Below are 14,216 nucleotides of genomic sequence, written 5' to 3' on the forward strand. Positions count from 1 at the left end.
TTCCTTGGGGGGGGGGGGAGAATAAGAGAGGATGCTTGTTTCATTTGTTTAGCTACAAGCTCCGAATGGTGTCCACGCGATCAATCACATCCAGGGCTTTCATGCGATCTATCTCAAAGTCAATGATTGGCACAGATGAAGGCCTTCTCATTGCGAATGCATCCTTCTTATTCTTCATCATCTCCCCCATCATCGGCGAGTGACTACTGCTTTTGCTCAGCCTGTGATGCTTACACAGCCTTGCTTTAGCCACCGTCTGAAACTCTTGGCTCTTGCTGATTCCTGGCGTTTTCCTTCTCTTGCTCACGTCTCTAAGCATCTCTTGATCCTCCATCGTCAGCAACGGAGACCCCATACTTGGGTTGTTGTGTGAACCGCTCGAGAGCTGGATTGTTTTCTGATTAGGTGATCTGATTGGAGACTTCACCGGAGATCTTAGCCCAAAACCAGTAGTTGCCCTCACTTGGGTAACCAGATGATGCAGCCATACCACCAGGTCTAATATGTAAGCCTCAGTTTTTTCTTTATCTGCATGGTGAAGTGTATCTATCCTTAGTATGCTCTGACCTGCTGGTCTCTGGTTCACATCTGACCTGAAATTATTTCCCATGTTCTATATCATTCAGCAAGCAACGCCAAATGTATGTATATTCAGCACAAAGAGAGAATAGCCTAAGAATCAAGCTTGTCCTCATGGCTTACCCGGAACTTGCCCATTCCCCAACCCATCCAAACCCGTGGTGCGCTCTGGTTGAGAAAAGAAAAGACAGAAGAGTAAGCCTGACTTCCTTCAGTTACAGAAACCAAGGGGGGTTTTGTCACGTGTAACAAGCTTAAGTAGAGAGAAAATCAAGACAGATACAGAGTTCTAGTGATGAAACAAACCAAAGATAATGAGAAAGAAAATAGCGTAGAAGCTTACTTGGTTGTGTTTGTAGCAACAGGAACAAGCCACTGCAACGTTTTTTCCATTTCGGCTTTTATTTGAGGAACAGTGAGCTGGTTAGAAAAAAAAACAAATAAATAAGATGAGCAGGCATACAAACAACATTTTTACAGTAACATTATTGCACATCGTAAATTCATTCTGTTAGCACAAGAGCATTGAGTACAAATAATACCTCTTCCTTAACCTGGAAGGACTGTATTCTGGAGCGTAAAGCAGATTTTATACTTGGGGGTAAACCTTGGTACAAAGCATCTCTTGTGCTCGAAGGCATAGTGCTAGACCGGGACACCTACTCATAGAAATAAGGAAATCACTTAATTTGAAATGAATTCCACAAACCGACACAGTCGATATGGGTCCAATCATATTGATATTTGATAATGCTTCGTGGCAGATCATTGGATACGAGAAACAGACGATTCACAATGCCAAGCAACTAGACAACTGCCCAAAATACGGAAAGTAAAACATAGTGAAAAGAAGAATAATAACTTACAAGAGTATCAATTTGAGTTATGATGTTTGCGTAATGTAAGGCAAGACCTGCAGAGCCCAACTTTTTATGATTGATTGGTGGGTCATTTGCAGGCTTATCAGAATCTGCAATCAAGTAGAAGGATCATGAATTGATATTTCATATTAGAAGCTGCAATAAGACTAAAACCCTTTATCCGATAACTGAGCCTCACCTGCACCACCAAAGGCTTCGTGAATCTCCAAATGCAAGAAATGGACAACGTCCACTAGTTTCTCCATCACCTAAGAATTATTAGTATGTTCAATAATTATAGAAACTTCTCAAAAGGTACGTATAATTGGTTTATCAGGTTGCAGCCCTTACCTCTTCTAAGATCCTAGACCAAAGAGATTTTTTCTTTAGGTTTCTTACATGCTTCTTCTGACTCTTTAATTCAGTTCTCAAGATAGCGAGGGTATCTCCCACACCTTAACACAAATGGAACAGAAATTAGAACGGTAACCAACAAAACGGAAGACAATATCATCCATATCTACCTCGTTGTACTGTGCTTGGGTTCTCTTCTTCCTGGATCTTACGTTGGTAGTCTTGTTCAAACCTATCCAGCGCATGGAGTTCATGATACAAGTCCTGAAAGCATAGCAGACCAAAAAGAGTAAGTTGCCATCCATACATAACAACCAATTATCACGAAAAATACGTACAGCTGTGAAATGAACAAAAGTCATCAGCTGGTGCATTATGGTTTCTGCTTCCTGTTTCAATTGTTTCTGGGGAGTAAATTCAGAGCCCAACCTAAATCATGATAACACACAACTAATGAAAAAAAGAATAGACCCATCGTGCGAGCAAAGCAACAGGATCATGTTGGAACCTGTCAAAGAAGCGATCCAGGTTGTGGTACTGAGGGTCCTTGCAACGATTCCCAAAACGCACCACCTCTCCAGAAAAAATCTTCAACTCTTCTCTGTTCAATAATACATAACTTTGAGCCACAAACAGAAACCAGTGTAGAGGAGTAGTCAGTAGTGTTTACCTTTTATCAGCAGCAGCAATCCTCAAGAGTTCATCCATATCCTTAGAGATTAGGTTTTGTACACCTTGTGAAGGCAACACAGCCTCTTTCAAATGTGTGATGCTATCTTTAGACAGAGAATGCATAAGATTGGCGCCTTTAACAATGGTGTTAGCAACTTCGAAGGACAAGATTGAGATCTTATTCCCTTTAATGGTGGTGGCAGAAGAAAAACCAGCATTTAGATTCAGGTTCGTCATGCTACTCCCAAGTGTGTCCAATACATCCACAGCTTTACCAAGTCCCATAGTGCCAGCCCTGCCTAACAGTGAGCTTACTTCGGAAACCTATAAGAAGAGAAACACCTCAAGTCAAGTCCAAAAAGAGAAAGAGATAAACTCAGGTAACAGTTTTATTTACCTTTGCCACAGCAGCTTGCCTAGACTTAGTGGATCTTGATTTCTGAGATAGGTCTCTTGATAAACGGGGAATACCGTCCTCAATATTCTGAGGATGAGTTCCGAGAGAAGATATGTTGAGAGTGGGAAACGAAAACGATTCTGATGAGGGCTTGTCAACAACAGTGTCCTCCTCCCTCACCGGAGAAGGATCACCACCATCTTTGTGTCTGAGATCACCAGCAGAGCCATTGTTAAGATGACCATTAGCATGTGGAAAGGTTCCAGCAGGAGCGTTATTTACAGAGGAACTCCTAGAGCAAAGCCCACCCATCACCGCCTTTTTTATTATTAATCAAAATTAGCTAGCTCAAGCTTCAAGCAAAGGAAGAGTCTTTACGAGACTTGAAAAGGATGAACAATGTAAGTAGCAAAGCACTGGAATAGCAAATCCTGATCCGTATGGAAGCAGCAGTCCATTAACATTAATCGGAGCAATTGCTCACACAACAACCTGCCATCAAGACAACCCACACAAGTCAATAATATCTAAGAGCAGAGCTACAAAATTGCAAAACCCTAGCAAATCAGCAATCAGTTGCTTAATCCGAGATTAGAAGCAAGAGGGAAGACCTACGACGCAGAAGAAGACTCGGATCTGGGAGTCAGATCAAACTGAAGTTCGGCTTCGTTCTTGCCTCACCCACCATGAGCTAAAGTCACCAAGTCTAGCTGAAGAAACGCGACTCGAGAGAAGAGAGAGAGAGAGAGAGAGAGAGTTGGAGAGTGTGAGAATGGTGAAGCTGCCAAAGTTAACCCGAATGGCCTTTCTCCCTCAATTCAAAGTCTTCGATGCACACCTCTTCTTTTTATTTTTTGTGTTTTTTTATTAACAAGTTGCCATATTATTATAGTATTATTATATTTATCATCAAATATCGATTACTACAACAATAAAACATTATAGTTTATTCAATTTTGGTTTTAGGTATAGTTCGGCAATTTTAAAATGTATCGGAATTTTTCATATAGTAAAATATGTACTGTGAAATATATATTTTTTAATCTTTAAAATTAAATTATGATTTTTCAATATTTTAACAATTTTATGTTTAATATTTTTTCTAGTCGTATCGTTGTATTTTTGTCGTTTTTGTTTTTCAGCTACTATTTCAAATTAGTGTTTGGTTTTATTCTATTTAACTTCATATGTCTCTTTTTAGATCTTAGATGTCTTGCATTTTTAAAGTTTTGTAAAAAAATCATTTACTGGTTTAAAATTTCATTGTACGAGCAAGAAACCTAAAATTAAAGTTCAGCGGCGATTAACCAAATTTCTCCTTAACAAAACTATTTTCAATTAAAAGTTAATAAAGAGACTATTATATTTTATCAAAGAAAAATGTGTTATTGTTTTCAATATTGGTGCCAATGTGTGTGAAACTATTTCAACATAAAACTTCAGACCATCTCATAGTGGTCTAGTGATTGTCAGGATTCGCTATGTCAATCTAGGTCCGGGTTTGAGTTTTCCTGCTATGATTTCATGTTTCAACTGTGGATGGTCGGTCACCCATAAACGTTTTTAGTAGCAATAAAACCCAAAATTTGTTTTTCTAATCTCATGGATTCGGTATGGACTTTGGGTTAAGGATTCCCATGATTAGTAAAAAACATAGAATATTTTTTCGATCGTAAAATATTCACTATAAAAATATTTTATCCATTTTATATTTCATAGTTTAGTCAAGGAAACTAGCTAAAGTTTATTAAAAAAAAATATTGCTCATACTATATACTGAAATAGAAAAGAGAAAAAAATAGCCATGTCACATATGTATTTATATAAGTAATTTGTGTATGTATCATCACTACATTCATTATCCACAAAAGAAATATGACATAACCTTTTAAAAATATAACATAACATCAATCTAATTGTGACATGTACAATTTTCATATAACAATCTATCTTTTTGGCAAAAAAATATAGATATAGTAATGACGGATAACTCTTATGTCGTCATTAAACAGATCTTTCAATATAAATAATTATTTTTTGAAAAGACTTTAGAAATTATTATTTTTTGATAGCCGAGTGGATCCCAAAAATTTTTTAGGTACAAAGACTAATCCCACGAGGTTATGCATCGGGGTATCCGAAATTTTATCGTTAAGGATGCGGCTAGATGACCAATACTACTCGAATCCAGGGCGGAAGCTACCACTTGGCGAAGGTGACTTGGTTGACTTTTGAATATATCAATAACTCATATATCAACATTAAATTAAAATATGTATCGCATTAATAAAAATAAACTTAATATAACTAAAACTATAATTTTTGCATCAACTTATATATCATATTATATATATACATTATCAAAATTTTAGATTTAATAAATACAAAACTAAAGCAATACTAATCAAATATTTTTTGATAGTTGAATAATTAAATTTTTATTTAAATTTATCATTTCATTAAGTTAATCAACATATTTATTTTAACAGTTCAACATAGTTTAACTAATACAAACAAAAATCTAAAATTTATTAGAATTTATATATGTCATTATTTCATATATAATTTTTTTGTTGTTGAAATTAAAATTTATTGATCAACAAAAAACATATCTACAAATATGAATTGTGTAATGGAGAACCCTAAGGCAGGAAAGCATAAACTACATACCCACCCAAAAAGAATAAAGAATTAAGTAACTTCAAAATTCTTGCCAACAATAAATATTTATACCAAAATTTTACTTTAGTGGTGATATAAGAGTTATTAGTACCATATGTAATTAAACATTTATTCTTTTATTTTATTTTCTAATCAGTGATGTTAAATTATAAAAAAATTACAATCAAGAATAATCAGTGTTTAAAAAAGAACACTTATTTTTCTTGACTGTAAATTTTGGTATTTTATTTTAAGCTTCATTTGACCAATAAGTGTTATCATGTTTCATATCATGTAGTATTTGCTTTTATAAAATATATTATACAATTGATCAAATAAATTAGAGATTAAATTGAAAATTCATAATGAAAAGAGTTGAAATAACTAAAAATTAAATTAAATAATATCTTATACAATTTCATATTTTTAAAAAAATACTGTTATATATACTTCAAATACATTAAAATAAAAATGTAAAAACATTTTGATTTCGTAAATTGTATTTTTATAAAAGATATTTCCGGTATTTAAAAATATTTTTTAAAACAGTTTATATGATTGGAACAATAAATAATTCAAGTGGTCGTGCAAGTCTTATAGGAAAAAACACAAAAAGATTATACAAATGTTTATTTGTTGTTCCGAGTTAAAAGCTGTTAGATGGTGGGCTTTAATTTATAAATGGATAGTTAACAAAATTCATTGGGCCAAATCTCTGCTTGTCTATATATATGTTTTTTAGTCAATTATTTTCAAACAAATCATAATGATTTCTTTTGTACGAAAATAAATCTATAGATTATTACATAGCTTATTGAATAAAATCTACATACATTTAATCAATGAAAATTTTAATTTTCTGATATTTAAATATATATAGAGCATAAGATTATTTATATGAAATGTAATTAATATGATATATATGAACACAAAAAATGTATTCATATTTCTATATGTTAGCAACATCAGTTATTTTTGTATTGCACTAATCTACAATCTAATAAAAAATTATATAATTTATTTACGTAACATAATAATTCAATAATAGCCATTACATAAAAATATAAATATTATACATCGAAAATAACTATATAGTACAATAAATATAATAACAAAAAAATTATCAAATATATTCGAAATATATATTATCTGAAGATAAATTCTTAAAACTAATTAAAAACAACAAATATAAACTGGTTATAATATGAACCAAATTATTAACAAGATACATTACACCAAAGAATTATAATAACGTTATTTACGTCATATAAAGTAAATATTATACAACTAAAATCTCTCTTAACACTAAACAACATTCATTTAGTTTATAAATTTTGTTTAATTAATTTAAAATAAAAAAATTCCCTGTTACCCGGGTCATGATCTAGTTTTTATATTGCAACTGATATTTCGAAGTGTGGTAGCTACGTACAAGCAAGATGGGTATCATATGGTACGTGTTTGAATCGACTATTGTTATCCGGCGGTTACTAACTGTGATTTCTGCTTGTGTGCACGTATACCATTGTGGGCAACATTTAATATTCTCATACACGTCCAGCAACAATCATCCATACATGTTTAAAACTACCAAAATCATACATATTGTTTACACTAATACGTTGGCCATTTACGTTCAGTTGCTCATCTAGTAATTAGAAGTAGGACGTAAGATGAAGAATTAATCTAAAAGGATACATGTGTTGGTCGGAAGGATTGCCTAGCTAGTTTTTGGACCAATTCAACTAGTTTCACATTGGTCAAATTTCTATATATTTCTGAGTGTGTCCATCGCATTTCTATCATATATATTTGATTCCACGTCTCAATATATAATGTGTATATATATATATATATATATATATATATATATATATATATGTACATATAGTACATATATATTGTTGTAAATAATTCAGCCCGCCCCCATGCTCTTTATAAAAGGGGTACCTGAAAGTTTATCCTAAAAACGCGTTGAAAATGATATTTGATTACATATTTGTTGAAAATAAGTGGGTGAAAACAAAAAATTAATAGCCTGATTGGTTTTCCCGCTACGACCCGCAAACGCAGCTTTTGCGGTTGGTAGCGGTTGACAGCGTTTCGAAACAATCATACAAATCGCTACTAATCGTTCCAAACCGCTCCGAACCTCTTGAAATCAAAAGCTGGTTCCAGCTAGCATTTGCGGTTGCGGGTGGAAAAATAAATATAAAATTATTTTAAAATTAAAATTTTAAAGTGGAAATATTATAAATAAAAATATATACATATTTAATATATTAATTAAAATTCACAAAGAGTATCATAATTTGTTTTATAAAAACTTTAACCTAACTATTTATTAAAAATTTTAAACATTTATATACACACATATATAAAGATATACACATATATAAAACGAAATAAAATATTTTTTATAAAGTTTTAATATAAATCTTCAAAACAAATTTTATTAAAATTATAACTTTCAACTAATTCAATTTTTTTATAAATAAACATAATATTTTATTAATCATATTATATTGATAATTATTATATTTTATTACAATAGTATGTTTTTTATATTTTTATAATGTTATAATATGTTAATATGAGTAATTTATTATTAAACTGCTGCAATATTTTATAATCAACCAGTCACAAATATCCTAAACGCAACAATTTTCAAACGTTATACCAGTCATACAAAACGTTTAATAACGCTTGAAACCGCAACCATCCGCATCCGCAAACTCCCGCATCCGCAACCGCAACCGTTGCGTTTAAACCAGTCGGGCGCCAAGAACAAATAGATGTATAAAAACTAAAAAGAGTGTTGGGAGTTTGATGATCAAACCAAAAAATGCGGTAAACCATCTTTGACCAAAATATTGTTATCAAGGTCCAAGGATCGACATTTATTTATCGGGCTAATCATGGTGAATGGATTCATTTCGTTGAATACGATTGTTGCTCTGCCATTCCAAAGCAATTCTCCTTCTTATTTTAATCTTTTCTGGATTTTGATGTCTCGAGAATCTTCTTATTTTGATTAGACTATTTTCGTTTATATTTTAGTAGTTGCTATCAGAAAGAGTTCGAAGACAATTAAAAAGCAGTAAACAAAAATTGTATGAAAAGCAATTCTCCAATGTTAGTAGTGTGTTACCAAAGAATCTAAACCTCCAGAAACTACTTATTGTGTAGGTTTCTTTCTTAAATTTATGAATGAATCAATACAAATTTTATAGACCTTTAGACAAGTCCTAATTTTTATTAGGTAAAATGAGGTTTCAAATATGACATTTCATATGCGTACTAATTGTAATAACGTCTCTTTAAAATCACTCATATATTAGTCACATTGACAACAAAATAATTATATGAACTTACTTAATTACATAATATCGAAAATTATTGACAGCTTAAATCTATAACACATAATTTTAAAGTTCCTATAAGATGATTTACTGTGTAGCTTATTAACTTAGTTATCGAGTTAAAAATGTGAAGCTTTTGCTTTATTTCCCACCTTCCGACGAGTTAGTTATGCTCGCACGAGACGACGTACACGCAACAGTATTGGAAGAAATTTGAGATCTTATATTGGTTTTCAACCCCTAGACATTTTTAGTCATAACAATGCGTTGAACATTTGCTAATTTTAATTACAATGGGATGATAATATTATCATATTTAACTTTGGTTCTACTTGGAACCACACAACCTTGAATATGCATATTATTTATTTCATAACAATAGATATAATATAGCTTTGCTGTGTTCCTATACAACTACAACGCATCCAATAAGTAAAGCAAGACAAAACCTACACTTATTAGTACTAATCTCACAGTACAGCCAGTTTAAGATCAAAGCAACGAACCTTCACTGATTATTGTGGAAGCCGGTCCAGACGATGTGATCCCCATTGTCTGAAACGACCGTGTAGCAGCGGACGAAGAAGATGATCGCGTCGGACCCGAAGCAACCAAGATAGATGCGTGGCTTGTGCTCCCACTATTCCCTGAAATCGACACTGCGCTTAAGGTCTTTGGACGTGGCGGCTTGTTTATGGCCGTGATTCCTTCTAGCATCTGAACCACTTTCCCCATTGTCGGCCTCTGCAGTGGCTGCTCTTGTATGCACCAGAAGCTTGTCTGAACCATTCTCCTCACTTGTTCCATATCAACCGTCTGATCTTCGCTTAAACGCATGTCTAGGATGGCCTCGGTGTTACCCTTATCAAACTCCTCGTAAGCCCAAATCGAGAATTTCCTGTGGTTTGTTCTCTCCGAGACATCAAAGTTCCTTTGTCCGCTGACTATTTCTAGCAGGACCATACCGTAGCTATAGACATCCGATTTCGAGGTTATAGGAAGATTTGCGAGCCATTCAGGTGCTAGATAGCCTCTAGTTCCTCTAACGCTGCTCAGGTTCTTGTGTCTGTTGTCTTTTGGGTTCAAGAGTTTGGCTAGTCCGAAGTCAGAGACTTTGGCAGTGTAATTGTCATCCACGAGAATGTTTTCTGGCTTAATGTCGCAGTGAACAATGCAGTCGCGGCACTCCTCGTGGAGGTAAGTTATTCCCTTGGCCGTCCCAAGCGCAATGTTGAACCGATACTCCCAAGTCAACAACTTCCCTGAATCAGTACTAAACAAGAAGCTATCCAGAGATCCGTTTCTCATGAACTCATAGACGAGAAGCCTGTGTCGTCCCTCAGAGCAGAACCCGATCAGTCTGACTAGATTCAGATGGTGTGTGCTGCTAATGGTTGCAACCTCCATCCTAAACTGCTTCTCTCCTTGCTCTATACCTTCTAGTTGCTTCACTGCAACCACAGTTTTATTCGAGAGCACGCCTCTATACACACTACCAAACCCTCCAGCTCCAAGCTTCTCTTTGAAACTTTTTGTGCAACGTTGAAGCTCCCTGTATGTAAACTGCACGGGTGCACCAGAAGCGTACTCAAGCAACGTGTAGTGAGACGACAAAGTACCAAACCGAGGATTGTTTCTGCAGCAGCACCACCATAGACCTACCTCTACCGCAGCCAAACCAAGAAGCCCAGCTAGTACAGCAACTGCAACAATCCACAAGTGCACTTTCGAGTTATTACCATCACCTTTTGATCCAACCAAAGGTTCGTTAAGCAACACCGGACCACAGACTTTAACATAAGAAGTACTCGGAACCGATGAGCTCTGGTACCCGGTAATGAAGGAACCGGGTTGCTTCTGCCAACAGTTTCCAGACCCATCAGACATGGAGACAGAAGCAAGACAAACACCACTAACAAGGCAATTCCCTCTACAAGGCGAACTTCCAGCAAAGAAGCTCTGAGAGTTTGGGTCATTAGGGTCTGTAATCAACCTAGTGTGATCCAAATCAAGCATGGCTGCATTGCTAGAGCAATTACTTAGTTCTACTTTTCTCTTACAACCTTTTCTTCTATCATTCACATCAACAGGATCAAAGTTACGAGAAGGGCACAAGCAAATGGGTTTAGTATCATTGTAACTACAAATCCCAAAGTTACCACAATACCCATAAACAAGACACTGATCAGCTACAGCAGACCAATGAGGCGAGACAGGACCGCTGTTTCTAGACGCGGAGCTGTAGATTCTGAGATTCCCATCATCATCTAGCTTCAAGAACCGAAACGTATTGCTACCTTCGCCGTAATCGTCACTGTAAATGGTTTCAGCTCCACCAGTGAGAGTTGAATCGAACATCAACACAACACCGTTGGTCTGTAAAGCTAAGCTAGGGGAAGACAAGTTGGAGCTAAATGACGAATTAAGCCCTTGGCTCCAGTAAACCGTGCTGTTGTTCCACGTAAGCGTGAGGTTCCCTCTTCTCTCTAGCTGAAACGAGTAGCTACCAGATCGGAGAATCTTACCGGCGCTGAAGTTCTGAGATTGCACGATCGTGTCCGTCGGGTGATCGAAGGAAGACCAGACTGTTTTGTTTCGGTTGTTGACGAGGACAAGGCTACCGGAATCTTCAATCGCAGCCGAAACGACGCCGAGAGCGTCGGTACCGGAGTCCCAGACGGTGGTGTTGGAGCCGTTGATGAGTTGGAGGGAGCCGGAGGAGGAGAGGCGAAGGGATCCTTGAGAGTCAACGCTTCCTGCGGACCAAATGGGAACGGTTCCGGCGAAGTAAACGGCCGCGAGGAAGGTGTTTGGAGAAGACGATGGAAGAAAGGAGACGGCGAAAGTGGAATTGGGAGACGACCAGGACTGGTCTGAACCGGAGGCGTAGAGAACAGAGCCGAGAGGTACGGCCGAAGTTAAATATGGGAAATGGAGGAGAAGGAGAAGAAGAGGAAGAAGCATGGGGTATGGCGGCTCCGCCATTGTTTTGGTCGTGAAGCTTCTCTCTTCTCTGCAACTCATTATCGATGAAGACTGAAACGACCATTGTTTTCTTTCTTCTTTTAAATCGCTAATTATTATTAGTGATAGTTACGATTGCAAATTGTAGTAATATTCAAAAGTTGACAATTCAAATGAGTGTTATTATGATTTATGAGGTGACTGTGCGAGCTTTTACCACTTTCTACGGTGGGGGGAAAGAGATAGCAAGACAAAAAAATAAACAAAAGGGAGGCCTCTCTCTCTCTCGAATTTTCTCTCTTACCAAACCTCTATCTTTCGGAGGAAGATGTTGATTAAAACTTTTGCTTCTAGTATATCTTCGGTCCTAGGATCGATTCTTTTCGCAATAGGCATTTTTTGTTGTGTAATTGTCTCAAGGTGAAACTTCTCTTAATGATCTTCTTCTATTTCTAAGCTTAGTCATAAGAGCATGGCTAACCCACGAATCCATTAAGTTTTTTTAATGAGTATTTTAGTAATTAAATGTAATTAAAGACTCTAGTTAAGAGATATATTGATTTTTCACTCTAATGCTAGTTTCTTATTTAGGAATTCTTAAAAAAAAATCAGACAAGAAAACAAAGAGATGAAACTGTTATTTACAGTAAGCCATAACATTTGTTTGCAAGGTTAATGTTAGTTGGATACAGACTTGGAAAACATTCTTACAGAACACAGAAATACATTGATTAAATAAAATACATTTACGAAATTGAATATGTTTCTGCAACCATTGTTCTTGGGAAGTGTCTGTAACTAGGGCTTCTCTGTGATATATAATAAATTTGGCTTGTTGTTCTCATGTCATCGCATGTTTACATAGTTCATTACAAAACCGGACAAGCATAGAGAAGAGAGGCACATGAAACAAAGGTATCATTGCATTTTCAAGAGTTCTCTCTATTGTTGAACACAACATATGATACAACTACAAATCTTAGCCAAATCATGATGCTAAGCAGTACTCAAAGCACAAAGTTTTTTCTGCTACTGCAGAACTTGAATCGAATAAGAACAAAAAAAATTCAGAAAACTTATGAATTAATGAGATCTTAGGTTGAGAAGAGGTGGGCCTTGGCAACAAAAGCAAGCAATCACAACACCTTGACTAATGAGACGTCCTTCAAACAAGTCCCTTATGATCAAATTCAGAACCTGACATGATCAACAAAAGACAACATTAGCCATAAAACAAGATCAACACAAAGACAGAGGAAGAAGCAGATATGGTTTCATTACCTCAGCTTGCATACCAGCATGGCGTCTAACACCAATAACATCATACATGACAATCAAGCTAAACAAACAGGAAACAACGAGTCCCAACACCATGATAAAGCGCAACAGAGGTCGTCAAGGCCATACACAGAGCCGAGTGAGAAGAAGGCATCCCACCAGAAGCAAACAACAAACTCAAATCCCATTTCCTCTCAATGAAGAAGTTAATAACCATTTTACTCATCTGCGCAAAGAACCACGCGACCACAGCCGATACAAACGCCGATAGCATCGCCACGAAAGGACTAATCTTTACCTTAGCAGACGCCGTGATGCTCAAAAGAGCAATCCCTAAACCGCTGTTCTGCTTCAAATCTCCGGCGAAATGTTCTGAAAACGACGCCGTATCGTCTCTGTAAGATTGAAAACGTGACATCCATAGCCTGGACTGAGATGAAACCAACTTTTAATGGTCCGGATGATTGGATTAGGATTCGAGGAGGCTTTACAGCATGGACTTGCAGTGATCACAGTACGGTTCCGAGGATCAAATAACGTCTTCTTCGATGATGTGAAACTAGGGTCGCCGGACGGAGACGACGCCGAGGAGAGCAGAGAACGAAAGGGTTGAAAGAAACCTCTCCTCTGCCCACTCATTTTTGTACACTCCCTTAGCTTCCCTTAATTAAGAGCCGTATCTTCTTCTTCTTTTTTTTTTTTTTTGCTAAATTATAAATGTCGTTGCAAAGAATGAAGGTTTGGTTACATGTTTATGCAATCCAATATGCTTTTCAGCCATTCTGAGAGCTTAGAGGTGCAAAAAAGTTTTAAAAAACCCCCAAACCCCAAAGAGATCATGTTCAATCTTAACCAAACAATGGAAGCTCGAAACATGATACCAAACTAGAACAAAAGACTAACACTTTAATCTCCCCCTCCCAAGCACTTCTCATATCAAAGTAGCAACCATAGACAATGAGAGTAAAACCACAAGAGATGTTTAGTCAGGTTGTACCGAAGTGGCTCCAAGCAGGCATCGACGGCAACAACTGGCTCCCATCCCGGAGCTCCGCTGGAGGAGGACGCTGGCCAACAAATCTCAAGCTT

General features: G+C 36.2%; 2 protein-coding genes and 1 pseudogene across 4 annotated transcripts in view; all 3 read right to left on the minus strand.

Annotated features, from left to right (window-relative positions):
* LOC106300746 overlaps nt 1-3,703 on the minus strand; it is a 4,068-nt gene extending 365 nt beyond the window's left edge. The window contains exons 1-13 of one of the 3 annotated variants that reach the window (XR_001262059.1): nt 3,478-3,703; nt 2,863-3,354; nt 2,464-2,789; nt 2,302-2,394; nt 2,132-2,222; nt 1,964-2,057; nt 1,791-1,894; nt 1,639-1,708; nt 1,446-1,549; nt 1,122-1,238; nt 923-999; nt 703-747; nt 1-593 (exon numbers count right to left, since the gene is read on the minus strand). Coding sequence is in view for 2 of the 3 variants with exons in the window: in XM_013736953.1 (XP_013592407.1) it covers nt 53-593; nt 703-747; nt 923-999; nt 1,122-1,238; nt 1,446-1,549; nt 1,639-1,708; nt 1,791-1,894; nt 1,964-2,057; nt 2,132-2,222; nt 2,302-2,394; nt 2,464-2,789; nt 2,863-3,174 (1,974 nt within the window). In the remaining variant the exon portion in view is untranslated. Of the gene's footprint in view, nt 594-702; nt 748-922; nt 1,000-1,121; nt 1,239-1,445; nt 1,550-1,638; nt 1,709-1,790; nt 1,895-1,963; nt 2,058-2,131; nt 2,223-2,301; nt 2,395-2,463; nt 2,790-2,862; nt 3,355-3,473 lie in introns of all 3 variants that reach the window. The other 2 variants (XM_013736953.1, XM_013736954.1) reach the window with 2 other exon arrangements.
* A 5,517-nt stretch (nt 3,704-9,220) lies between these two features.
* Nucleotides 9,221-11,948, minus strand: LOC106300814 (G-type lectin S-receptor-like serine/threonine-protein kinase At1g34300). Its single transcript, XM_013737047.1, has one exon. It carries the CDS (start codon nt 11,907-11,909, stop codon nt 9,378-9,380), a length of 2,532 nt encoding a protein of 843 aa, XP_013592501.1. The 5' UTR covers nt 11,910-11,948; the 3' UTR covers nt 9,221-9,377.
* A 788-nt stretch (nt 11,949-12,736) lies between these two features.
* Nucleotides 12,737-13,766, minus strand: LOC106297492 (annotated as a pseudogene).
* Nucleotides 13,767-14,216: the final 450 nt, after the last annotated feature.

This window comes from Brassica oleracea, chromosome C6 (assembly GCF_000695525.1).
Source record: "Brassica oleracea var. oleracea cultivar TO1000 chromosome C6, BOL, whole genome shotgun sequence".
NCBI classification, from domain to species: domain Eukaryota; kingdom Viridiplantae; phylum Streptophyta; class Magnoliopsida; order Brassicales; family Brassicaceae; genus Brassica; species Brassica oleracea.